Below are 27398 nucleotides of genomic sequence, written 5' to 3'. Positions count from 1 at the left end.
AGCTAATTTCAAAATTTTCCTAACCACTGGCCATGGGACGCATTGTTTTCAAAATACTCATGGATAAAAAATGTTACATACCCTCAAATTAATCTCAGAAATCTGATTTAAATTATAATTATATTACCTTGGTTTGAGAATGGCATAGCCATTATGTATACCTTCACACTCAGACAGCCTGAATTTAATTGGGATTTCATTCAGTCATACACCCAGAGCTTTCAGAATAAAATTATCTAGTAGCCACTAGCTATTGTACAATTTTGGCTATGATTTCATGCAAAGTTAAAAACATACGCAATAAGATTGTGTACATGAGGTGCACATGCATGGTTATCCTATTATATATATATATCAACACTCTGACACAGCCTTGAATATATCTTGAATCTTACATATATATATATATAACCGTAAACTTGTATATAGTTGGAGTGTAGCCTTCTTGACCCCCAAATTATTTATGCTCCACAAAGGAGAAATCCTAGCTGAATAAAAGCAACACAAAATAGATTCACTCTTCCACACTGCTATAAGTGTAAGGTAGTCTTTGCTTGGGTTACTCTAGTCTTAACAATGCACAAAAATGCAAATATTAATTAATCACTTTCACCTTGCTGACCATATATATGATTATATCTGTGTAATATGCTTTCTGTATTAACTTCAAACTAACATGCAGTCTTTAATATAATCCTGCTTTGTTTACATTACACTGTTTTTCTCACTAATGTAAGTACTGTATATTTGCTCAGTGCTGTATTTTTGCAGAGTCCACCATCTTCTCCCAGTCATGTTTCATTTTTAATTTATGATTAAATAATATGCTCACTCACTTTTTGTGGTGACTTCAATCGGTATTGTTGTAATAATTTAGAATCACTTTATTGGCAGCAACTATTGTAAATTATGAAAACAATAAAAGTGATGTAGCTTGATACAAAGACATTATTAGACAATGTATATAGTAAGTGTTAATAATTATGCAGAGTTAAAGATTACTGCATACTGTGCATGTTTTAGCCAAATTAAACTGTTTACATTTTATAACCAGCACAGCTAGCTACATGTACATTAATGGTGTACTATAGCATTTTCAAAGCACACAATAATGTTAACGTAGTTGCACCGAAATGACAATGTTACATTTTATCAAAACAAAACAGATATGTAGTAGAGTTACAATTAGACTGTAGCATATGCACAGCTAGCTGTATGCATTATGTACATGTGTGTACTGTCTCAAAGTAAAAAAAAAAAGAAGATTATTCATTATTTGTGAATAACACACAAAGATTTAGACAGCAGTATCATAACTAGGTGGTGGTGTATCATCCACTAGTGATGGTTCAGGATAACCTTCATCTTCTTTTGCTTCACAATATTTAAGAGCATGCTTGTAGTCGGGTGGCTTATCCCCTCCTGGTTTGTAACTATCTTCACTACCATTGCTACTGCTACTAGATGACCGTCTTGATGGTCTTGACTCTACTATATGAACAATTCCAATCTCCGGCCCTAGTTCATTTGGTGATCTTGTTGTATTTCTGTGAACATTAACATGAGGAACACAACATGTACAGTATTGTATGGCAATATTATGGATCATCCTATGCATGTTGTGACACGTGATAAGTCACGTGGTACAAGGAAGCTGATGCAGATGCACAACACACAAGAAAACATCATAATGTATATATATATATATATATATATATATATATATATGTATATACACCAATTGATTGGTAATGCTCGGACTAAAGCAAAACCATGTTGCAGTGCAAACTTAATTCCTCAGGGTGGGACAACTTGTGTAACACAGAAAAATAAATGGAAAAGTATCATTTTTTTACCAGAAATGTATACCAGAAATTACATTTCTGATAATTGAAAACTCCGTAATATCCCTGTTAGTAATTGGTCCCTTGTGCCACAACTTCATTTTTGTCAAAATTTTCTGTAGCATGTAGCATAGTTGTCTTTACTTTTTACTCACAGTAGTGAGTAGTGCACCAAAGAAAGTAAAAGCACATGCCACAAATAAACAAGCACATCCACTAGTGTGGGCTATTTTTATGTAGCAGTAGTTTTGCAATCCCCACTGTAATTCGTGTGATGTATATAGTAAGTGGTAAATTGGTGCTCAGGAACTTTGGAAATATTTAGCTCTGTCACACGCCTTAATTACTTTGGGATTGTTTTCATCAATTACGAAGCCATATGATTTGCACTCCATTTCTCTACCTCTCCTAACACTATTAACATTATTAGTGCACTAAGCTTTTTTATACTACAAAATTCTAGTAACAGATGTTTCAATTGGCAGATTTATTGTTCAGCTACAACATGTCACCCTGTAAGAGAGTTCAGCTACAAACAAGTCACCCTGTAGAGAGTTTAGCTACAACAAATCACCTTGTAGAAAGTTCAGCTAAAACCAAGTCACCCTGTAGAGAGTTCAAATCACCTTGTAGCGAGTCCAGCTACATAACACCCTGTAGAGAGTTCATCTGAAAACAATCCATCTGGTAGAGTGTAGAGAGTTTATGTATGTTACAAGTCATTCTGTATAAGTTTTAAGTCACCCTGTATAGGATGAAAAAGTTATGAAACTAAAAATGGCAGCCAAGATATGGCTGTGATGGTAGGTTAGTGGCATAATAATGATAATTCGTGTAAAACCAAAGCAGCCAAGTTGTAAAAATAGGGTGCAGCGCCCCAAAAAGGCCAGAGTCAAAAAAGATATGAAATCAAAAGTGGTGGCCAAGAAATGGCTGTGATAATGGCAAAATAATGACAGTTCAGGTGAATTTTATGCCGAATCCTAGTGAAACTTGGAAGAGCAACACCAATTCACCAGAATTGTCATTATTAAATTTTTTGCCATTAATCTACCATCACAGCCATTACGTTTGGTTTCACAACTTTTTATCCTGGCCTTTTGGGGGGCTGCATCTTTTTTTGCAGCTTGGATGTTTTGGTTTAGATATTGATTATGAAGAACTGTGCTTTTCTGTCAACTAATCATCTTTCCTTCACAATGACTTGGCAATATTTTTTGGTTAGGTATAATCAAACCGAAACATGTTTTCAGAGTAATCAAATCACTTATTACATGCACATTGTCAAGTTTCTATAGAATTATTTTATTTAAGCAAACATTCTTGACTAGTGGAAAACTGATTTACGGCTCCACTATGGTAAATGCTAAAGCATGAGCTACTGCTATGACATTGCATAGGTTCAAGGTGTGCCTTTTCGCAGCTACTGTACATTGCGGACCTACCTTTTGTCCTCCTTTGTGTCTTTTTTAACTACCACATACTGTAGCTATAGGTATTGAATTGTGGGTAGTTTCTGTGTTAGCTACTGTATAATGACAATTGTCCATAATTTCCATACGTTGCAGGAGCACTTATTGTACTGCTCTTCATTTCTAATGTTACAAACTGTATTAGAATAGGCTCTTTATTTTCAGTTAATAAATAATTGGGACTTGTGCTGAATCACACAATTAGTTTTTTTAGTAGATCTGTTGCTTTCCTTAGATGAAGTACACACGCTGGTTAACCAGTCATAAATCATATTACAAAAAAGTGAAAACAAGTAACAATAGAGTTACAATAGTTACATTGTAACTATAGGTAATTATGCTGTAAAAGCAAGAGCACTTCAATTTTTGTGCTACAGCAACTCATTCTGTGTACTGTACTTAATGATTCAGCTTCAATGACATGAAATTGAGCTGAAATGGCCACAGAATCACTATTTCATAAGTGTGAGTATCTATATATATACTGTAGTTCTCTTTTTCCTTCGCTGAAGCATAAAAATCATGTTACATAAGAGCATAATTTGTAGCTAGTAACTAGGTACTCAGTTACCTATAAAACAAGTCACTGTAACTAAAGTTACATGGGATAAAAGCAATGAATAACTAGAAACTATAGTGCAACCGGGCATGTACTTCCAAAAAGTTAAATTTCATGTTTCTGGTTATAACTTGAGACATACACCACACATCTTAATTCTGTTTTTTGCACATGGTTATACTCATGTATCTGTACATATCTGTACACAGGTTACCATGGAAACAACCACAATTATCTCAAAAATGGTATATTTATAGTTTTTGGTTTTTTCGTATCTTGTTTATATACTTTTGAGTTTTTCAATAATTTTCTAGTAGATGAAAGGTCTCATCAAGCCCGACAATTCATAGAACCAGATTTGTAAAAAAATGTTTTAAAAGTAAGTTATGGTGATTTTTGTGATTTTCATAGGGTTTTGAAAAAATGCATCTAGTTTCACATACTTCAAAATTTTTACATATACTCATTATTTTCTGAAAGGAGATAGACATGCCTAAAATTTGTAGCTGGGGTTTTGTAAATTTCTTTTTAGTTTTTGTTTTATGACATCGTAAAGTCAGATTATGGATTTTTCTGTGAAATTAGTTGAAAACCACAATTTATAAAAGTACGCTCTGAGACACTGCAAATATGTATAACCACAAAAAAACAAAAAATTATGAAATACTAATGAGCAAAGCAACACATGAAAGGATAAAAACATTATAGAATGTATCTAGTGGCATATAGAAATAAATGCATGGGCGAGGAAGTAAAATAAGTTTGGAGGTTTATGCCCGGTTGCACTATAGAAGTAAAGTGACTACCCCAACTCTGGGGACCACTGTACGTATACGTCTTGCAGCTAAAAATTGAATGGCACTTTGTAAGAGCTAAATGTTGGAACCCTCAAAGGTTGAAATGAATATAGAGTAGGTTTCACCTTTGTGTGTAATTTCAGTATCATTGATGCCCTAGCTATTGCCTCATCAATGCCTAACTCCTCTTCCATCATATAATACAACAATTTCAAAGAAGGAAATGCAATTCCAATTATAATACCCGCAGGAATAAGAGTTCAAATAACTTGCACAACACCCCCTTCAGTAAACCTTCAATGTCGCATTTTTATTGTCGACGTCTGGCATAATAAACCCATAATGGTTATTAATACTATTGCCAATACAATACATGTATTCATGTCTTGATAGCTCTTTGTATAAATACCATTTTTAAGCATAGATACATACATACGTACGTACATATGTACATACGCACATTCAAACATACATACATACATACATACATACATACATACATACATATACCAGGGGTGGATACAGGGGGGGGGGGGGTCAAAGGGGGTTCATTACCCCCCTCCAAAAATTTTTAGTATACCAAGATTGAGACACTTTAATAGAACAGTCACTCTAATAAAGCAGTCAAAGTATCAAAGCAGTGTGTAGCAAGCTTATACATATACAAATTAAACAAGTACATTTATATACAGTGAAACATTGTTAAGCCAGTCAAAATAATTTCACTTTAATAAGCGATCACTGCATTAGTCACGATAACAGGTGGACAGCTGTACAAAATTTTCACCTGATAATTTTAAGGCTAGCCTATGTATGTAGAGAGGTGGCTTTTTAAACCAGGTGAAAACCAAGATAGGTTCCAAAGTACACACATAATGCAAAAATACCTTTGTATGTGCCTGAAGTATCGTCGTATATCAAGCACTCTTAAAACACTTAGACATCCTTCACAACAACATTCATAAAATCCTTCAAACAAATTCTTTGTTTTTTTAACACCATTACATGCTGTGAAGAGTACAATAATAAATGTCAGTAAAATCACTCCACCTAAAAATGATGCTACAACTTCAACTGCTATATTATCTGAAGATTCTTCATTTGATTCACCATTGTTGTTTGGTACATTTACAAAAGGAGCTACATACATGTAACAAACAAACAAACTTGTAAGCAAATATCATACAGTAAAGTAGTACGTATTATTAGGGATCATGAAGTTTTGGCTTTTCTGGCCAAAAATATCACCACAGCCTCACAATATCTTGATAGCACTTTGGTTAGGCAATAGGCATATAACCAAACTCAAAAGTGCCTTCAGAATGACCCCAAAATATTGCTACAAAATTTTAAAAATTTATTAGTGGAATTTTCGACTGCCTGAATAATTGATTGGTTGATTGATTAACTGACTGACTGACTGACTGACTGACTGACTGATGCCTTCAGAGAAGCATAATTAAACAATGGCTATGGATACAGGCTAGATATTTTCACTATTCAACATTGCTTCAGCCTGACAGGTGCCTTTTGGCATACCACAGTACACACAATGTACAATGCATGTCTATGCAGTCATAGTATAAGTGAAGCACTCACCCTGTTTATTTTGTACATCAGTATCTGACAAGATTAACAGAATGGGCTGATAGCCCTCAGAATGTTATTTATATGCTATTATACTTCTGCACACAAAGCCAGAAAAGTTGTGATTGTGGAATCTAACTTTCAGTTTCACCATATGCATTTTGTACACTACTTAAGCCTACTAACTTACTATTGTTAGTTCATACATCCAGTTAAGTACTTAGGACTATAAGCTACTCTCCTAATTGTCTCAATGACTGACATGTGGTAGGTAGAAATATGCATCCACACATTGCTCAAACAATTATTCAGTTTAGTAACTATCAACTAGTCAAAACTTAGAAACTACACTGACCTATAAACCAAAACCCACAATTTATATTACCACTCCATGTCACTCAATAATAACATGTCAAAGTGTATCATATCTTTGAACCAGTTGGGCATCAAAGCCATGGGTAAACCATGTTGCTAAATATTGCCCTGCAATATGCGAGTAAAATCCTGAGCTGTGCCTTTGAACACCCACGTATATATCAGTAAAATCCTTCATAGCCATGGTATAACAGTACATACAGATTCATACATACAGTATAAGCCCAGCTTCATAAAGCAGACCCAATTAATGTAAGGCTATATTGTGAAAACTGTAAACAAGAAAATGTGCAATCTTTTATCTCATTTGTACTCTAATAGTAGCATGTAGCAGAGGGTGAAATACAGATGTGACCTGCTGAGCTAAAACCTGCTGAGCAAAAACCCAATTAGTTGGCATAATTCTTACATTCGGAATATATTGCATCAATATACATTGTGTAAAATGCATGCTACAAAATAACTTTATGTATGTTTTAATCACTGCAGTAAACAGTGAAACAACTTCAAGACTCAGGTTGATATAATGTATATTAACATCCACCATATTTGCCTGTTCACGGAGAGTAAAAATATCTTAGTTTCACTTGTAGTTTTAAGCAAACATGAGTTACATATGTTTGCTGTAAAATGTAACTCCATCTTCACCATTTCTAAGCTTCAACAGCCTCCTTATTTGTGAGATGAACATAGGCTAAAAGCCTACCCTTGATGAATTTTCCTGGAAATAAGCATTTTGTAGTATAGTCGCTGTACAAATCAATTGTGTTCCTGCTCTCTATCATATACCTCCAAGAGTACTCAGAGTAACAGATAAGGCTGAAACTTTAATAGCACATGGCCATTGGATTTTTCCTCTAGACAACAAATAATCAAAAAAGGAATACAAACTAGTCAGGTTTTTACTCAGCAGGATACATGTGTATAGGATGTATGTACACAATCATGAATAACATACCATCCGCTGGTATTTGTAAACAAACAGCTGATCGGGTAGTAGTAAATTCTACACCAGATAAATTTAATTGAGTTAGACAATGTATTAATAATACATAAATTCATGCTTACGTACATAGATGCATGTTATAAAAACACAACATAATCCCTATTACATACATAATATACATACATAATACATAAGACTTGATGTAATAAATACCCATCCAAAAACAGCTTATAGCTGTAAAAAAAGTGCGCGTCCAAGTAAAGCAGAGTTAACTGCGACAAAAAGTAATGATATCATAATGCGGCCATGTGCGAGGTGTGCAAGTTGTAATATTAGCTAATCAGATAATACAATGTTATTGTTAAAGTGTTAATGAGAACTATGTGATGCTGCTAGTTTTGAAGTGTGTGAGCATCTTCATAAATGCCACATAAATTTAATTCTCAATAAAGCAATGTGTATAGATTCTCTGATAGTAATAAATAGTTTGAGTTTGGCCACCTTTCCTTTGTTCGTAGCATTGCTGTATACAGGAAAGGCGGCCAAACTCAAACTATTTATTACTATCAGAGAATCTATACACATTGCTTTATTGAGAATTAAATTTATGTGGCATTTATGAAGATGCTCACACACTTCAAAACTAGCAGCATCACATAGTTCTCATTAACACTTTAACAATAACATTGTATTATCTGATTAGCTAATATTACAACTTGCACACCTCGCACATGGCCGCATTATGATATCATTACTTTTTGTCGCAGTTAACTCTGCTTTACTTGGACGCGCACTTTTTTTACAGCTATAAGCTGTTTTTGGATGGGATTTCAATACTTTTTGTTAGAATAAGCAATGCACTGTTGATAACAGTAGGTGAGTCAGTAGTTTCCATGGTTTTGACAGAAACCCCAGATTACAGTGACAGAATATTAAAATATAACTGTAATTTTAGTGGCCAGGGCCGCCCACATTGGGGGTAACTGGGGTATTTTTCCCCCTACCACAGCCTGAAAGGGGCCACTTGAATACCTGTTTAAAGAAAGATCGATATACTCTAATAGAGCAGTCAGGATCTAGACCCTTCCTTGCCCCTGGGCCCCTCTTTAACTCTTTTCCCTGGGCCCTCTAATTTCTCTGGACGGCCCTGTTAGTGGCATGCAACTGCAGTCAACTAACACCCATTTTAACTAGTAAACCCTTAACAACACTTTGCCTTTCATCTTGTACTGCATTGAAACGATCAAGATACTCTATTAGAGCAGTCACAAAACAGCTGTAACACAGCCATAGGCGGCGGAAAGGGGGGGGCTTAGCCCCCCCTCAGAATGATATCACACCGAAATTATCTTTCTTGGAGTGGGGCTGAAAACTGTGATAAAGATCGAGATATTCTAATAGAGCAGTCACTCTAATAAAGTATTCAGTGTGTAGCGAGCTATGTAAGGATTTTTATGTAGTTTATCAGCTAGAAATGGTAGCTGGTGAGGTGGAAGCTCTTGTCAGTTGGTTGCGACCTTTTTTTTTTTTTTTTTTTTTTTTTTGGTCTCACCTTACTAAACTATAGAAATAAGTCTGGGTCAGCCCAGCCCCCCTCATATCAACTACTTGCTCCACCGCTGAACACAGCAATCAATATTTAGCATAGTTACAACTTCTGCTTAGCATCGGATTGTATAGTTTAAATTACTAGCTACTTACAGACTTTACAATATAAAAATATGGCACTTGTAGAAATGTGACTGTTTTATTAGAGTATCTCGATCTACTTCAAGCATTGACTAATTCAAGTGAAGAAGCTACGCCCCTGCCAAGAGATCTTGTGAAATGAAATGAGAATAGTAAAGAAAAGGCAAGTATGTACAGAGACAATAGAGGGGCGCGTAATTATGTCCTGTTGTAAATAAACGCCTTTAAAATTTATATTACTACTAAATAAACGCACCAGAATAGGCTTGGGCCTATTCAATAAACGCACCAGAATACGCACCAGAATACTACTAAATAAACGCACCAGAATACGCACCAGAATAGGTATTCGCTTCCTGGCTCTGGGCACGGCGCTAAGTAGGTTGAGTTTACCATTTGTTACCGTGTTATTCTCTCGCTCTGCTTCTTGAGTTCTGATCCTTTGATGCGCACTTATTGGAATGCCCGGACGGCGTAAGAAGAGCCGTCGAAAACAACCAGTTGATCTGTCTAATAATGACGTCGATGTTGACGATGATGACCCTGACCGTGTGTGGTGCTCTTGTGGGCGGCCTTTTGGCACTGATGGGTTTATGATTAAGTGTGATGGCCACAGTGAGAACTGCTGCCAGTGGTATCATGGCCATTGTGTCGGAATCACTACTGCTGAAGGTAGAATACTTGATGTTGATAATGGACCATTTATTTGCCCCACTTGTGCAACCAGTTCAGATGTGCGAAACCTTCCTTCCTTTAACTTGTCAACTCTTACTACTTTTGAGTGGCGTGGCTCACCAAGCCCTGCTGTGCTTGAATTACTCGACCAACTATACTTTCAAGTTGTCCATTGGAAACCAAACCTGTTTACCGTGCCATCAGGTAACTTGGGTAAATCCTTTGTATCTGAACTTGCATCATTGCTGCATTCCTTTAGTAAACAGTCAGCTCTAGAGCCATTTGCCTTAAAGGCTGCCATGTTGATGCCCAACTTGCTTTTACAGAAACCCCACAACGAGTCCAAACTCAGTTTTCGAGTAGTTCGCTCTTGCCTTCAGAGACGACTTGATCTTTGGCTTAAGGGTGATTTTTTAGCTTTATTTAATGAAGGGATTGTCATACAGAAACATCTATCTGCTTCACCTCGCTATCGTCCTTCCTGTGATGATCAAACTCATTCTTCCAGGTTTTCCCACCTTATGACTCAGGGCCGTGTTAATGCTGCTCTTCGCTGTCTGTCTCCTTCTTGCGACTGTGGCCCTCTTAACTTGGATCATGTAGTGGGTTCCTTGTCTGATGGTTCTCCCAAAACTGTGTTTGATGTATTGCATGAAAAACATCCTCATGGTCGTGCTGCAGACCCTGATGCTATACTTGATCCCGTTGACTCCTCTCAATCGTTTCATCCAGTTCTATTTGATGGCTTAGATGCTGCTTTAATTAAATCAGTGGTCATGCAGATAAGTGGCTCTGCAGGCCCTTCTGGTCTTGATGCTCATGCTTGGAGACATCTTTGTACAGCGTTTGGTGATGCTTCTAATGACTTGTGTGCAGCTGTTTCTGCTTTTGCCCATCGTATTTCCACCTCTTATGTTAATTCAAAATATTTATCTGCTTACTGTGCTTGTCGCCTAATTCCTCTTGACAAGCGTCCTGGTGTTCGCCCTATTGGTGTGGGTGAAGTTTTGCGAAGAATTATTGGAAAAGCTGTGATGAGAATTATAGGGCGTGATTTACAGCAGGCTGCAGGATCCTCTCAATTATGTGCTGGTCAAATGGGTGGTTGTGAAGCTGCTGTCCATGCAATGAAACAAATATTTGACTTGCCTGAGGTTGATGGTGTTCTCCTTGTTGATGCTAAGAATGCCTTCAATGAGTTAAATCGTCAAGTAACACTCCGAAACGTTGAGGTCCTCTGCCCTTCTCTTGCTCCCATTTTAATTAACACTTATCGTACTGATGCTTTTTTGTTTACTGGAGGTCGTACCATCTTTTCTAGTGAAGGGACTACCCAGGGTGATCCTCTCGCTATGGCTATGTACACTATCGGTACTTTGCCCTTGATTTCTCGTCTTACTGGTCTAGTAAAGCAGTGCTGGTATGCTGATGACTCTGCTGCTGGTGGCAAGCTTTCCAAGCTTAAGCAGTGGTGGGACTTGTTATCTTCCGTAGGGCCCCGTTATGACTATTTTCCAAATGCTACTAAAACTATCTTGATAGTCAAGGAAACTGTTTTAACTGATGCTAGAACAATTTTTGGAGACTGTGACATTCAGGTTACTGCTGAAGGACACCGTTATCTGGGAGGTGTAATTGGCACTCCTGCCTTTGAACAGCTATTTTTGAGACGTAAAGTGGATGGCTGGATTGATGATCTTAAGACCTTGAGCCTCTTTGCCGAAACACAACCTCATGCTTCCTATGCTGCTTTTTGTCATGGTCTCTCTTTCCGATGGAACTATTTTTTTCGTGTTTCTTCTTGTTCTACAGACCTTTTCCTTCCTCTTGAACATTTTGTTAAATCTGTTTTCCTTCCTAGTCTATTGGGTCGAACTGTCCCTGGTGATGTTGAGAGAAAGCTATTTTCCTTGCCTGTGCGGCTAGGAGGCCTTGGTGTGTTTGATCCTTCGATTGTTGTGTCACAGCAGCGTTCCTGCTCTGTAGAAGTAAATGCTGGTCTCGTTGGCTTGATTATCTCTCAGGTACATCAACTAGGTGACTGTCTTGATGCACAGGTTCAGTTGCGATCCAAGTTTCACTCTAGGAGCCATCAAGAGCAACTTCAATCTGCCAATCATTTGTTCGATGAACTTCCTCCTAGCATGCGTTCCTCAGTCATGTTGGCTCAGGAGAAGGGTGCATCGAATTGGCTCTCTTGTCTTCCATTGAAGTCGCATAATTTTGTGCTTCATAAAACTGCTTTTCGTGATGCAATTGCGCTTCGCTATCATTGGCTACCATCTGCCTGCCCTACTTCCTGTGCCTGTGGTCACTCTTTTACCATAGAACATGCTCTGTCTTGCCCAAAGGGTGGGTTTCCTTCTCTGAGACATAATGAAGTGCGTGATCTAACTGCCAATTTACTTTCCGAGGTCTGTAACAATGTTGTCACTGAACCCCACCTTCAGCCTCTTTCTGGTGAGACCCTTCAATACAAAACAGCTAATCGTGATGATAACGCAAGGCTTGACATTGCAGCTAATGGTTTTTGGGGAGGACGGTTTGAGAGGTCATACTTTGATGTCAGAATTTTTAACCCTAGTGCACCCTCAAATCAACCCCTACATTCTGCATACCGACGTCATGACAAGGAAAAGAGACGTGAATACCAACAACGGGTTCATGAAGTAGAGAATGCCTCATTTACTCCCTTAATTTTTACCACTACTGGTGGAATGGGTGATGCTGCTACTCAGTTTTATAAGAGATTGGCCAACCTTTTGAGTGCAAAGCACAGTCTTTCCTACGGAATAGTGATGGGATGGCTGAGATGCAAATTGAGCTTCTCTTTGTTGAGGTCTGCAATTATGTGCATTCGCGGTGCCAGGTCCAGTTTGCGCTGTCCCATTGCTGAGGCACCGATTGCAGTGCAGGTCGCTGAGGCCCATATGTAAGATAATTTGTTTTTGTTTATTATAGTTTGTTTTTGTTTATTATGTACTGTAAAAAACCAGAATAGGCTTGTGTGGCTGTTGTCTCCAAGGTTGTCTCATTATTTGTCTTTTCGTGTTGAAGGGATTTAGTCGCAATTGGTGAGTTTAACTATACATGTATTTGTGTTGTAAAACTTAATTGTAAAAAGGCGATTAGCACATATCATGATAAACATGTATTTGTCACAGTAGAGTCTCTCACGAAGTCACGATTATTATGAGACATTGGACCAGGGTAAAAAATTTACTGCTATATTTAGAGGTTGTAGCGTTTGTATATCTTAGTATCTTAATAAATAATCCCCCATGATCACTAATCACTAATAGTACAGTGAAAACTGGTCATTATTCAGGCCGTAGGGACAAAATTTTCTAACCTTGCCTTTTAAAGAGGTGGCTGCATTATGCGGCCTTAAAAAAAGGTAAGAAGCATGCTGTTCTAACTGGCTATAGAGATGGATTTAGTGTATGACAGCGTATGAGACAGTGAGTGCTGGCAGCAAGGGGGCAGCCAATCTGTTAGAGCACCAAAAGCACTGCTTCAGACATAGGCAGTTGACTGTCAGCCCCAAGTGTAAAAAGTTTCACTGTTGGTCCTTATAAGCTCCTGATGAAGAAAGTGATGAAGTCATTATCCATAGGATATATTTTTCAGAGTATCCATTTCAGTTCTACAATATAGTAGCCAAGCATAAGATGAACATAACACAGCATTCCAGTAGTTTAGTGGTGACCACAACACTGCCTGAGTTAAACTGTGGTGAGATTTGAGACTACCAGAAGCCCTGGAATGTCTTCAACACATGAAATACCAAATATCTAATGCCTGGCTTTCATCCACAGTGGACCTGTCTTGGTGGCCACTTGTACAGAAGGGAAACAGCTAGTTGCCACACCCCTTAATTATCAATTTGTAAAATCGTTAGCAAAATTGTGTGTGCGAGCAAGTGCGATGTGGCAGTGCCGTGTATATGGTTGCTGCCTAGCAGTGACACATCACGAGTATTGAAGTCACAATGCGTTACTGTATCATCCATCTAAATACAATCTCTGAATGTGTCATTTTGTGTAGAGAGCAATCTTCCACAAGAAGTGACCTGCAGGTTTCAGTGTATATTGTTAACCATTAATATTGTTCACAATATTGTGAACTATATGTACAGTGAAACCTCACTTAGTGGCCACCTCTTTAATAAGACCACCTCATTATATTGGCCACCTCTAGTAGGTCCCAAATATAGCTAAGCATTACTTATGACCTCATTAATAAGGCCACCTTGTTATTCAGGCCAAATTTTTTGGTCCCACAGTCTGCCATATTAATGAGGTTTCATTGTACTTATGTGAATTTTTATTTTTCGTAACTTTTCTTCAGGTTTACTGATGGGCACTATGAAGCATTGTTGACTGGTACGTGTATAATGTGGTGACTTGAAATGCTAAAACAGTACGTAGCGTGTCTTGTATGTACATGTAATGTGTTGTAATGTGTCCACACATCCACACATCTTAGAAATAAATGTAATTGTATTCTCTATAAATAGTCAGTTCCATTGTGCCACTGGGTCATAAGTTGGTTGAGTATGGATCATCCAGGGCACTTGAGTCACATTTTGTCCTGGCCAAGTGGATCTCATCCACTGACAGAATATACAGGATCAGATCACGTGTATAAATTACGGTGGAACTTGTTTATTGCCACCTTCACTCATTCAGCAGGTAACAGTGTATAAATTCTCAATTGGAATTGGCTTTTCAAGAGTGGTTGTCTTTCTATACTAGTGGCCATTAAGATAGGTTGTACTGATAGAGTGTACATACTAGAGATGCAACAATATCCTCCACTTAGTGTCGTTTGATAGTGATGCAATGGAGACTATGTATTATTGCATTTAAATACTATACTATTATATTGCAACTCTAGCACGTATTTATAACAGGAATGTTTGTTAACCGTTTAGACATACTGGAGCCACACCCACTCATCTGGATTCTACAAATGGAGTCATACCAACTTGTTGTCATCATACTCACTCGTTACTCCCATTGTGTTTGGATGAATATACATGCCGTCATGTGAGACTTGCTACCATGGCGGGCCACTGGAAAACATTTGCATAGCAGTTATATTACAGTCATTATTGTACAATTCTTACATTATTGTTGTGAAAAGTGTTTGGTATTCATGTGTCTCCTCTGTATGTTGTAATTACATGTGTAATTTTGTGTGGGGGTGCTATAAAATGCAATAATGCATGGTGACAATTGTATTAGGCGATTTTGCACACTTCCTTTTAAGCTAGCTACATGTGCTAATTACTCACAGCTTGTGTCAACAACTGGTAACCGCAGTTGTACTCTTGTGTCATTCTTTAAGCCGCGCCCTTAGAGGACAAATTATGTGGGGGCGACTAATTTCAAAACGAAGGATGGTATGCAGCACCATAGATTAGCTATATCTATGGACTATAATCTATGGCAGCACACTTCTTGGTGGCTATATGTACTGATTAACTACATAGAGCGCCAGTTCATCAATACCCAGAGACCGCAGTTGTGCTCTGCGTCATTCTTTAAATTCCGAGTAAAATTCTTAGAGAGCAAATGACGTGGGGGCGACTAAATTCAAATTTCAAACTAGCCATTCTCGAAAACAAATGTTTCAATCTGAACGAAACTTTCAGAACAGTTTAAAGACACATTGCCCTACATGCCAAGCGAGTATTGCGGAAAACAACAATCTGGGATTTGTATTTGGCCTCTAGGTCGACTGAGGACGACTGAAACTTCGTTTGGTGCTGAAATCACGACTGTAGGGTAATCATGTATGGTGAAATCGATGATGTGAATCTTGAGGTGATTGAGTGAATACTGAAGCGATAACAGGGCGATCAATGTTCGGAATGCACAAAGGAACGCAAGGCATACACCTGCGGTTGCGTCTAACCGCATGCGATAAAAAAAAAAATAAAAAAAAAAATGAAACGTCCCCTTTCATGTCGGCAATCTCGATCACGAAACAATCGGCATGGATTTGCTTCACTGCTTGTGTGGTAGTTACTAGTGACACGATGAGTTCAACTCCAGAGTTTCAGAGGGATAGCGTAAGTGACGGGTGGATTACAGGAAGGCCAAATTTGAGAACGTTCGTTCTTGTAAAATCCTCACGTAGTGGTCGCGTCATTTATTGTCTGCGGCGCGCGTTTCTGCTTTACTGGCCGCGCGACTCACTACCGTGAGTCTTGATTAAAAAGGATAGTGGAAATGTACAGAATCAAGCTGTGAGACAAGATACATGATCAGATAAAGTTACGTCAAATTTAAGTTACGTCAAATTTAAGTTGTTATAAATGCCAAGGCAGGGATTTCACATAGCTGTGACCATGTCACTTGTTTCAGTACTTTGTATAGTGTGTGCATGCATTCCCATTTCAATTCAGAATTAAGAATAGAGTGTGCCAGCACCATAGTTATCAAAGGAAAAAATGGTGCCAGCCAGACATAACATGTGGCCCTAGTGGAAAGTGTTGTTGCCATTTTGCTTTGTTTTCAGCTTTGCTCAATCCATTCATTGTACAACATTACAAATGAAGAAAAGTACAAGACAAGAAGCACCTCTGTAATCAATCCATCCACTATGTAAGTTGCATGATTAAACGTGCCTCCACTATCGATTACTTGGATGCAAATGGCCATTCTGCTTCATTTTCAGATATCAAAAGGGACCCGCTGATTATGCTCGCATATATATTGAGCATAATAGGTGCCTGAAAGCATTGAGCATAATGCTAGTAAAATAGGCAGAATGCTTGTGCCATACTATAAATCCTTGCTTTTCAAAAATACAAATCACAGAAAAAGATTTATATACTCTAATAAAACAGTCAGCAACTCTAATAGAACAATCAGGCAGTTTACTGTTCCGTTAAAGTGTGTCAATCTTTTCTCTGAAATACATTTTGACAAGCAAAGATTTATATTCTCTACTTCGATTCAACCACTTATTATTTACCCATAAGTGCACATTTATTAGCAAAGCATAGGAACTTAGGTATACATAATAGTTGTCGATTTTTAGTATAATAGGAAAAATTTTTAAGCACTGCTCAAAAGCATAATGGGTAAAACAAAAAGCATAATTGGTGGGTCCCTACAGGTATACTCTAACCATTAATTATGCAGCTCTACAAAGAACAGTATGAGAAGGGCCTCTGCAATCAATTCAATCACTGCGGATGTTGCAAAGATTATGGACAAATCTCATGGCAGCCAGATGCACTGAAGCCACATTACTGCAAATTAATGCCTATGTGGTAGACGAGAAAGAATTAGGATAAAAAGGAGAATAAAGGTACATAAGTCTATGATGCACACACTGTAACTGCTGTGGTTGGTGGAAAAGCATATCTTGGGATGAAGCAATGTCAAACAGTGAAGAAATCAAGTCTGTATAGCATTAACCATAGTCAAGCTACATGTACTGGATGCTTGGCTGGAGGTTTGAGTCATTCAGTCAGTCAGTCAGCCAGTCAGTCAGTCAGTCAGTCAGTCAGTCAGTCAGTCAGTCAGTCAGTCAGTCAGTCAGTCAGTCAGTCAGTCAGTCAGTCAGTCAGTCAGTCAGTCAGTCAGTCAGTCAGTCAGTCAGTCAGTCAGTCAGTCAGTCAGTCAGTCAATCAATTAGCAGAAAATTCAGTTAAATATAAATTTCATAGAAACTTCTTTGAAGGGTTTGGGGTTGCTTTGAAGATGTTTATGGGCTTGGTTATGCCTAACCAATACTGTGAACTTGTTGTGAAGGAGAAGTGAGGCTAGAATAGCCAAAACCTCTGGGTAGTTGGAAAGGGTGGATACGGTCGGACGCGGACATTTTCAAAAAACACTTTTACATTTATATAACAGTTATTTTTCATACCTAACGTTTTTACAACAATCTTTACTTCCAGACCCAGGCGTCGGTTAGTCTAGCGTAGCCAGACCTTATTTCTCCACACGGCGTTTATCGATCGGAGCAGGCACTTATAATTTCCAATCGATAAGCGCCGTGCAGAGAAATAGGGTCTGACTACGCGAGACTAGGCATCGGTCTTGTCATAGCGCTTATCCATTTATAAGCGCACATGCAAAGGACTAGACCAGCACTCCACAGCATGCCAAAGACCATATAGTGTTGTACACATGCTCTAAAGTCTATTACAAGTTATATAGTTGTAGAGATTAGCTTATATGCCCCATGCAACTTAGCTTAGCAGGCCAAATCCACAATCTTACGCCTTTTAGTATAAGGCGCAGGCGCTTATACCAAGTGTTGAGGATTTCAAGGACCTCGCCTACGAGATTAGGTTGGGATATGCTAGATTAATCTCTGTGACTCTGAATTAGATTTCTAGAGCATGTATACAACACTATATAGCCTGTGGAGCAGGCTTGTTGTAATTGTAATCGTAATTAATTACTAATCATTAGCAATTTTCAAGTAATTGTAATTATAATTGTAATTCCTCACTGAGCATAAAAATAATGGTAATTATAATTGTAATTAGCTGTTCAGTCAATAATCATTATGTAATTAAATTAAAGTAATCAAAGTTATGTTATATAAAAGTACTACTCCATAACTTGACTATACTATGTACACAATCCCATGTTTAACATGTGGCCCATGTAGCTGCAAGAAATTATTGAAATTATATTTCATGTATTTGTTGACCATATAGTTAAACATTTTATGTACAGTATGGGATACCCATGGGGTACATAATGTTCAATAGTAGAGAAACATTTAAATGTATCTGGATGACGCAGAGTTTACAAAGGATGAAAGCCCTTTAAAATTTTGGAAGATAAAAACAAATAAATACCCCATTTTAAGTACAATAACAAAGAATAGCAGCAACATTTGTACCATTTGAGTGTGTATTCAACCATAGTGGCAATGTTCTCAGACCAAAATATATGTAGACTATTACCAAAAAAGTTTGAAGAGTTAATAGACGTACCTTAAGATTAATGCTGGAGAACTGTAAGTAAGTTATTGTTGTACCCCAATTAGTGCTGGGCGGTATTGAAAAATAACAAACGGTATACCTTCCATAAAAAAGTATCACAGTATTAATGCAAAAGCTATTGGTATTAAAGTAACTGCCATTTACCACAATAAAAGCACCAAATACCCATGGTAGCTCAGCAAGCCTCAGGTACAAACTACCACTAACAAACTTGTTTACATAGTTTGGTTAGCTGACTACATCAGCACCTGCCTACAAACATTAATTGTCACATGTCTGGTTACCTTCTAAATATGGGATGAAACAAGCCCACAGGGAGGCCATAGTGCTCAGATGGTATGGCTGTATTAAAAAATGCAGGCAGTATCAAAACCAGTATGACTTAAATATCACAGATTATTAACAATACCAGTATATCACCCAGCTCTAACCCCACATGTACAGTAGTAATTGAAAAGTAATTGTAATTATTAATCATTATTTTACATACTGAAGTAATTGTAATTGTAATCATTAGATTGGCTTCAAAAAGTAATTGTAATTGTACTGATTACTTTTGTTGGGTAATTACAACAAGCCTGCTGTGGAGTGCTAGTCTATCCCTCGCACATGCGTTTATATATGGATAAGCACTATGACAAGATCGACGCTTGGGTCTGGAAGTGAATGCTGCTGTAAAAACAACGTTAGGTATGAAAAATAACTGTTTTGTAAATGTGAAAGTGTATTTTAAAATTATCCGTGTCCGTGTCCGACCGTATCCGCCTTTTCCAACTACCCAAAACCTCTCACATATTTTTGAGGACTTCTAGTAGAACACACAGAGTGTAAATTATAAACTTGCATGTGCTTTTTACCCTGTAGTGACTGTTCTATTAGAGTATCTAACCCCACAGTTATCTTGGTTTCTTCTTTCTTTTTTGTATCGCACTCCTATGATGGTTAACCTACATAAGTCAACAGAAATTTCCATATACCACATGTATGCCCAAATGTTTGATCCTTTTTTCTACATAAATAAACATGATAACATATGAATCAGGTTCATAGCAAGCTTAGTTTGTATATTTGTCTTATTACCCAAATTTCAAAGCATTTGAGTCACGCATTTGCATTTTATAACAAATTTTGCATGCTATACAAAAAAGAAGGAAAATATTTGTACCATTTCAAAAGAAAAAAATGAATAAACAAAATCAAACCTACAGCTGCCCATATCTCAGGAATGGCTGTAGCAGATTCAATTAAATTTTGTGTGAGACCTTCCATACAGCGATAATACACAAAATAGTATACTTTGTAGAACAGACTATGAAGTTATGCATACATGAAAATCGCTTTTTTTTCCCTTCCTATCAATAATTCATGGTGTATAGTAGTAGCACATCAATTTTTTTGGCTGCACGACACACTACCGTGTGTTGCATCATAATAAAGGACCACTTCTCACAAATGTGTCACACACCATTACTACAAATATTGCGCATACATATCCACATGTGTTCTATTTCTATGTATTACCACATGAAATATAAACATCTTCAGATGGAAAACAACTGTTTGAAAGGTCATCTCCTTCTTCAGGATTACGAAAGCAGCCAGAAAAACAGTCAGTGAATGTATCACAATCAATTGATGCAGAAGTAACCCAAACTGGAGTATTGTTAGCCCTGTGATTAAATAGTAGGTAATACCACTTCCTCAGTAGTTTTAACATAATTTATAGACATAATTACAATACATGTTCAGAAGTCGAAGCACTCAACAGTAATAAGATGACCTTTGTCTTGAAGATTGCTACAGTGATTTAGGTAAAATTTAGTAGGGGAGGTATCCCACCCCTAAGAAAGTTCCACTGTCAAAATTACACATTTCTAGATCTGCTTAGCCATGGTTACAGATGCATGACAACCACATTTTGGGTTCCTGTATAATACACACTTGCTTGTTGTGTGCCACATTGGATTTTAGTGTCTGGATGATGCACATTTAATACATTATATATTTCTTTAATAGTTCTATAATAAGCACCTTATGGAATGATGATAGCACAGGTTTAAATACTGTATATACCTCTTACTGACAAAAATACAGGTCTAAATATTTGCCATAAATTTAAAAGAAACATGGCACAACAGTATTGTGATAGGCATGTTAACTTATAAAGTAAATGCATTGTGATCGCATGGCTTTTATATATTAACTGTGAACAAAAATTTTATAAACTTAATATTGATATGATTATGTTTCAGAGGAGTCCGGGGTAAGTGGCATAGTGACCTTGGGTTTAAGGATGGGGCTCCTCTCCCTGTAATTCTCATGTAGCTAGGTACAGTAAGTTCTGCTCTGGCCATTCTATGGTTGCTTTTTGTTGAACAAAACTTCATAGAGGTTTGGAGTGGAGGAGAGTGTCAGAATAAAACTAGTAGTTTTGTGAATGTTTTCTTAGATCTGAAGTCAGGACTGAGGTTGTTTTGTGCAATACACGAAGTATTCTTATGGTGAACTTCAGTGAAAATGTTCTAGGATTTGGGTTGCAATTTGTGCCAGTGAGAGTCACTACTATTAAGCACAGGTGGCAGTACACAAATAATTTATTATGCAGTGATATTCACACTTAGTATGTATGTACCTTCCAACATAGCTAATTCCTGTACTGTGTGAGTATCCCAGTCTATTGCACACACCATCAGTTGCTAGGGTGTCAAAACTTCTACCACATACACCACCCCATACACCAAAGAAATACAACTGTAATCTTCCTTCTGACCGATATGGACCACCAATCAGTCTCACACCTCCGTTATACTGGAAAGCTGGTGTAGTAGCTAGACCATATAAATATAGTATAGTAATTGATATAAACAGTTCATTGTAAAACAATAGGATTACTAGTGTATCCAATGACAACACAAAATTCAAAAGAAAATAGTTAAAATAATTTGTTACTACATGAAGGCTTCTGTATACATACACACATACATACATACAGTGTTCACTCTATTATCTGAACTTATTGGGTCCTATGTACATTTGGATAATGGATAAGCGATTTGTATACAGAGCTTCATTTAAATACTCTAATAGAACATACACCTTAGACAAAAAAAATTCTAATCGAATAGTCATTTTGGATAACAGAACATTTGGATAATCAATGGCCGAATAACAGAGGAACCACTGTAAACCATACCATGCTGGAAGAAAAGCTATCACAAATACTTTTCTATATATGCTGCAACTGTGCTATATTTTTACCCATTGGCAATGCATAATTATGTAGAAGAGTAGCAATAATTTGTTTATTCATTAGTCACTTACAGCAGACTACTCCTACATCATCACCATGGCTACACTGACTAATCCTATTAGCATCATTATCACAATGTAGAATATGGATACTATCATCAAAGCAATTTACTTCACTAAAATGAATAATCCCATTACCTTGACCAAACCTAAAGTAACACATAAAAATAAATGCTGCATTTCTAATCGTTTCAGTGCCGTTTTCAATAACCAGTGTAGAGGAAGAAAATTAAGCTGCCAAATTATAAATGCTACTAATATTGTAACATCATTTATTTATGGTTCAGTCTTGCTGAATTTCTAATTAATTCATTTTGTTCACTGCCATGCAAATATATGTTTGTTTATATGTATTTCTGCCATGCAAATATATGCATATATACTCATTAACCATAATAAGTATATTACCAATGGAATCGTATACTGCAAATTTGCTATGGCTGATTGCCCATTTGTATTAATGCATTCATTCTTGGCCACTCCAGATACGTATATATCAGCTCTTATGGTCACCAGTTGCTTTGCACCCATTTATACAGCCAAGCTGTTTTGCATAGAGGGTTTTATTTTTGTGAATCAGATACATTGTATTATATGTATCGTACATAGCCATGTGATCACAATTCTGTTACTGCAAGATACAATTTGTGTGGCCATGAATGGAGGCAGCCAGATAACCAACTACTGTATATTATAGCAAATATATCACAGTTGTAATAAAACACTATCAAAACTTTAAGATGATTCTAACTTTGCATAGTGATATGTATCTATCTAGTCAGGCCATGACTATTAATATTAATCTTATGTTTCAAGGATGTGGTGGGTCAGTGTTTTGCCAAATCATGTGATGGATTATATATCCCAGGTACCTAGCTGGGCTTTAAAAATCTATGGCACAAGTATGTTGTGTACTTTTGCCTTATATATACAGTTTATATCTGACAATAGTCTATCTTAACTACAATTCCTTTGCAGTGACATTTTAAAAGCTTTTTCTAGCATAGAAGTACATACAGTGGAACCTTGATTATCCAAACACCGATTAACTGAACACTCGATTATCCAAACACCAAATCAACTGTTCAATTAGGGTATTTTGTCAACAAGTGTATGCTTTATTAAAGTAGTTGAGCAAAGCTCTGCATAAAATGTAGGAAGTCCAATTTTACGTACTATTCGATTATACAAATACCCTTCCCCCCAAATTAGTTCTGATAATTGAGGTTCCACTGTAGCTATAACTACATTTTTGCTCTCAAAAGAAACAATTGACATAACTTTTCAGTATTATATTAGCCTGATTGGTTACTACTAGCCATCCATGAAACATAAGAATAATTGGTATGGCCTCAGTGTTGCAACTGTGTCTGTATGATACCAAAAACACTGTGAAATTTAAATTGCTGAGTTACATATTTGCAGTTGGATAATGATTATTACTGGATGCTGGATAACATTATAACTAAAATTGTGCATACCTTAGTGTGATAAGTATTAATCTAGGGGCATGGTCCCTAGAAATATTTTGAAAGATAGCCCCTGAAGTTGTATTTGAGAGTGATTCAACAGTATACTATAGTAAAATATGCTTGACTGTTGTATTAGGGTGACTGCTTTAAGGGTATATGATCTCACTTGACTATAGCTTCTGGAAACTCCATAAACTTTCTTGAGCAAACCCTGATCATGCTGTATACATAAACATACAATATGCACAAACCCAAGCTCATCAGCTTCACCGAATGATAATGCTCTACTTCTACCAAGTTGTCTACAAGCAGTATTAGCACTCTCCCTTGTGAATCCATTAATACATATTGTACCCCACTGGTTGTTGAAGAAGAGCTCTAGTCTACCAGAACCTTGATCAGCAAAAAATCCTGCTAATCGTAAATCTCCTTGGGTCTGAGTAACAACTGCAAGAACACACATGACTGTAAAATTAATGTGGAATAAAACTATTGCATGAAAGCAGTATCATAAACATGATAGCTACAGTGCTTAATCATAGTAAGCTTATTTGTCCACATGCAACGAAGACATAATGTATGATTCAGTAGTTGCATAAGCCTTCATCAGTGCAATTCTTCTTTCTGTGCTTACTTTAATGTGATTGCAGGCTTTGTTTTTGACCTAAAATTACTGCACCCTCTCTAATAGAATAGTCGCCACGTAATCCAATGTTTTAATACAACAGTCACAAAAATAAAATATTGTAATATGGATCTAGTTATACAACAAGTATGATAGTTTGTATTGTCAACATCAGTATCACCATTTGTATTGATGCATGGGTATCAGTATCAGATCAGATTAGCATTTTTCTGTATCAATGGTAGGCTTGAGCCAGTTTTGCCTTGAAAATAGCCTACTATACTTTTAAGCAGTGCTCAAAAATCCCACCTCTATTATGCTCAAAATTATGCTTTCAAAATCAAGAGTAGGCCGTTTTATTTGAGTACATCAGCTTTTCCTGATTGCTGTATTAGATTAAGTGACTGCTCTATTAGAGTATATCAATCTTATTTCCGCGAAATGTTAATAATTAGCAATAACAATAACAACATTTCACATTTTCTTGATATGAAATGCAGTATTAAGGAGTAGAGTGTTTATGTTTTGCTGTATTTTTGGCACACGCATTGCGCATTGAATTAAAATCTTGAAAATTGTCCTATTGTGCTGGCATAATGCTCGATGCGTTTGCTAGCCTATTATATCCTTGAAATTATGCAGGCATAATTGACGCAAGCCTAATCAGTAGATTAAGATTAACATATAGGTGATTAGCCATTATGTATTTATTAATCACCAAAGGAAATGCTTAAACTCACGATGTATATATCATCTTACTTAAATTAGTAAATTTTACATGAATTTTCAAAAACCGAGACTGTGGCAGTTGCTACTGAGTAGGAATTTGATAAGCTACTTGGTCCGAGACAGGGCCCAAAATTCCCACTAAAATCACACAAAGATTGTAATTGACATAATAGCTACAATGTGCATAATAATTATATGAACTAAAAATTGTAGATAGATTTGTGGCTATGTGTATCTACTGAGCTATGTCTTGTCCTATATTAAGTCTTGTTTCCTGTCAGGCCCACCCACATTCCACTTTGCCTACCAAACTGGTAATTATTATTGCAATTAACATTTAAAATTATTTAGAAATACAACATATTTCTGTGTTAAAATTGAGATATTCTAATAGAGCTGTCAGCTACTCTATAACATTCAGCTATGCAATCATACTGGGAAACATTTTGACTCAAACTCCTCTAAAAAGTGCCACTTTGTTTTAGTAATAGATTTCTTAGAAGGTACTTTGCTGTATTACACTGCAAGGCTGAGAATTAATCCTTTGAAACATTCTTTGCAGCTAGTATAGCCTGCCTGTTAGTCAAAGTAGTTGGCACAATGCAAGATGTAATTCCCATTAATTTTTTGTAGTTATATGGGGACCCAAAAGGCATGGCATTTCTACCCATACCTACAAAGGCACACCTGGTATATACACATGCGTAAGTGACCTATTATCTCAGTATGCTACACCATGCCTCAATGTTGGGGTGGGGCAATACAGGGATTTAATTCTAGTAGGCATTCCACTATCCGACATTTTTTAATAAAAAAATTCTCCGTATATTCCCCAATAGAACCCTGGCACAAAATGACAACTCGTGTTTAACTTGGGATTGCTCCATCGTCTGAGCTCCAATGAGGATGAAAATCACTGTGGGGTTTGTCCACATGCTGATCATCGCGAAAATCTTAGTTTTATCGTGCGTGTTACATATAAGTAAGTTTTGTGTTGTTTTGTAATCTTTTCAAGCATTGTAATGTATGTAGAATACTTTAAAACTGTAAAAAATGTACTGTCGGGTGGAAGGTAGTCACTGGTACTTACTTTAAAGTGTGTAGTTACTTCACTCGGGTTAGCGATTTTCCGCTCCAGAGCAATTTTCTGATGGCTGTGTCATCAGCTCAAAAGTATAAACCACTTCAAAGTCGGCATAACAATGCCATAATTGAAACCACAACTCCACCTTAAGTATTGTTGCATCATTGTGGCACCCCCACTTTAGTTGTTTACCTTTATAAGTTAACTTGATGTTTTTACTTACTTGAGATAGCCACTTGCCTATGGGTATACACCATATTGCATTGAAAAGAGTGCAATAGGTGAAACATATTTGCTCACCACAAAGCATACAAAGATTACTGAGATCCAATAAGACCTGAAGTTACTCTCATTACATGTACAAACTTGCAGCTAGAAGCAACTGCAGTTTCAAGATAGTCCAGATTGCTAGATGGCTTCCTGATTCAATTGTGCCATTTTCCCTGTAAAATGTATGGGGAGCCCTGGAGAAAAAATATACCTTTTTTCAGTTTTTAAGCACTATGCATGCCAAAGTAGCTAATTCCAACCCGACAAACTATATATTTCTGAGATCGGCAATCAATACTCTATCTATTGAGCATATAAAAAGTCCATTTTTCAAAATTTAAAAATCGGGCTGGAATGCCTAATTCTAGTGTCAAATTCCCCACTATTGGGGCAAAGAAGCTCAGTTGTCAAATCTCCACTATGTCCACACCTCTTAAAGATAGTTAGAGGATTCATAAAAATAATTTTTGACTATGCCATCGGTTCTAACTGCACGTGACACACTGCTGCTGTTGGCGTCAATCCGCCAGTTGGTGTACATATGTCTGCCACTGTTTGGGGGTGAGATTGGCATAATCACACAGTAGGCGACAGTATACGTAGGTACATTATATGACGATGATGAGTAGCCGGCTTAGCCAACAGCCTAAGAGAATACTTTTGCCAGAATTCAACCTTCGATCATGCAGCCGAGATTGGGATAATCAAATTACAGCTTAATAAACAATAATAATAAATAGTAAAATTAGCTAACTCACCAGTTCCAGGTACAGTGAATACTACTAAGAAGAGGATTGGCCATGTCGGATCACAAAGTCGCATTTTATTGACTAAACTTCACAAACGGGATGTAAAGAGGTGCATGTTCCGTGGACTCTGACCTAGTGGTGTTCACGCCCATGCTTGCAAATTGGCAATTTTTTAATTTGATGTGGTTATAATCACGTGGCCCTTATTATTACCTGCAACCATTACAGCATACCAA

At 37.0% G+C, this 27398-nt stretch overlaps 1 protein-coding gene and 1 long non-coding RNA gene across 3 annotated transcripts; one reads left to right on the top strand and one right to left on the bottom strand.

Annotated features, from left to right (window-relative positions):
* Nucleotides 1-1129: 1129 nt before the first annotated feature.
* Nucleotides 1130-27318, bottom strand: LOC136237597 (scavenger receptor cysteine-rich domain superfamily protein-like). 2 transcript variants are annotated; one of them, XM_066027802.1, is made up of 7 exons: nt 27172-27318; nt 23957-24152; nt 22246-22382; nt 21557-21752; nt 20446-20594; nt 5560-7640; nt 1130-1547 (listed from the first exon to the last, which is right to left on the bottom strand). In XM_066027802.1, exons 1-6 carry the CDS (start codon nt 27233-27235, stop codon nt 7537-7539), a joined length of 846 nt encoding a protein of 281 aa, XP_065883874.1. In that variant the 5' UTR covers nt 27236-27318; the 3' UTR covers nt 1130-1547; nt 5560-7536. The 2 variants fall into 2 exon arrangements, with proteins under 2 accessions (XP_065883874.1, XP_065883875.1); XM_066027803.1 differs by lacking the exon at nt 20446-20594.
* On the top strand, nt 12935-15184 carry LOC136238740 (uncharacterized). The gene is made up of 3 exons (XR_010693192.1): nt 12935-13018; nt 14295-14366; nt 14881-15184. It is a non-coding gene; the product is annotated as an uncharacterized lncRNA (long non-coding RNA).
* Nucleotides 27319-27398: the final 80 nt, after the last annotated feature.

This window comes from Dysidea avara, chromosome 11 (genome assembly GCF_963678975.1).
Source record: "Dysidea avara chromosome 11, odDysAvar1.4, whole genome shotgun sequence".
In the NCBI taxonomy this organism is placed as follows: Eukaryota; Metazoa; Porifera; class Demospongiae; order Dictyoceratida; family Dysideidae; genus Dysidea; species Dysidea avara.
The sequence above is the reverse complement of the archived record's forward strand: the minus strand, read 5'-3'. Positions and strand labels throughout refer to the sequence as shown.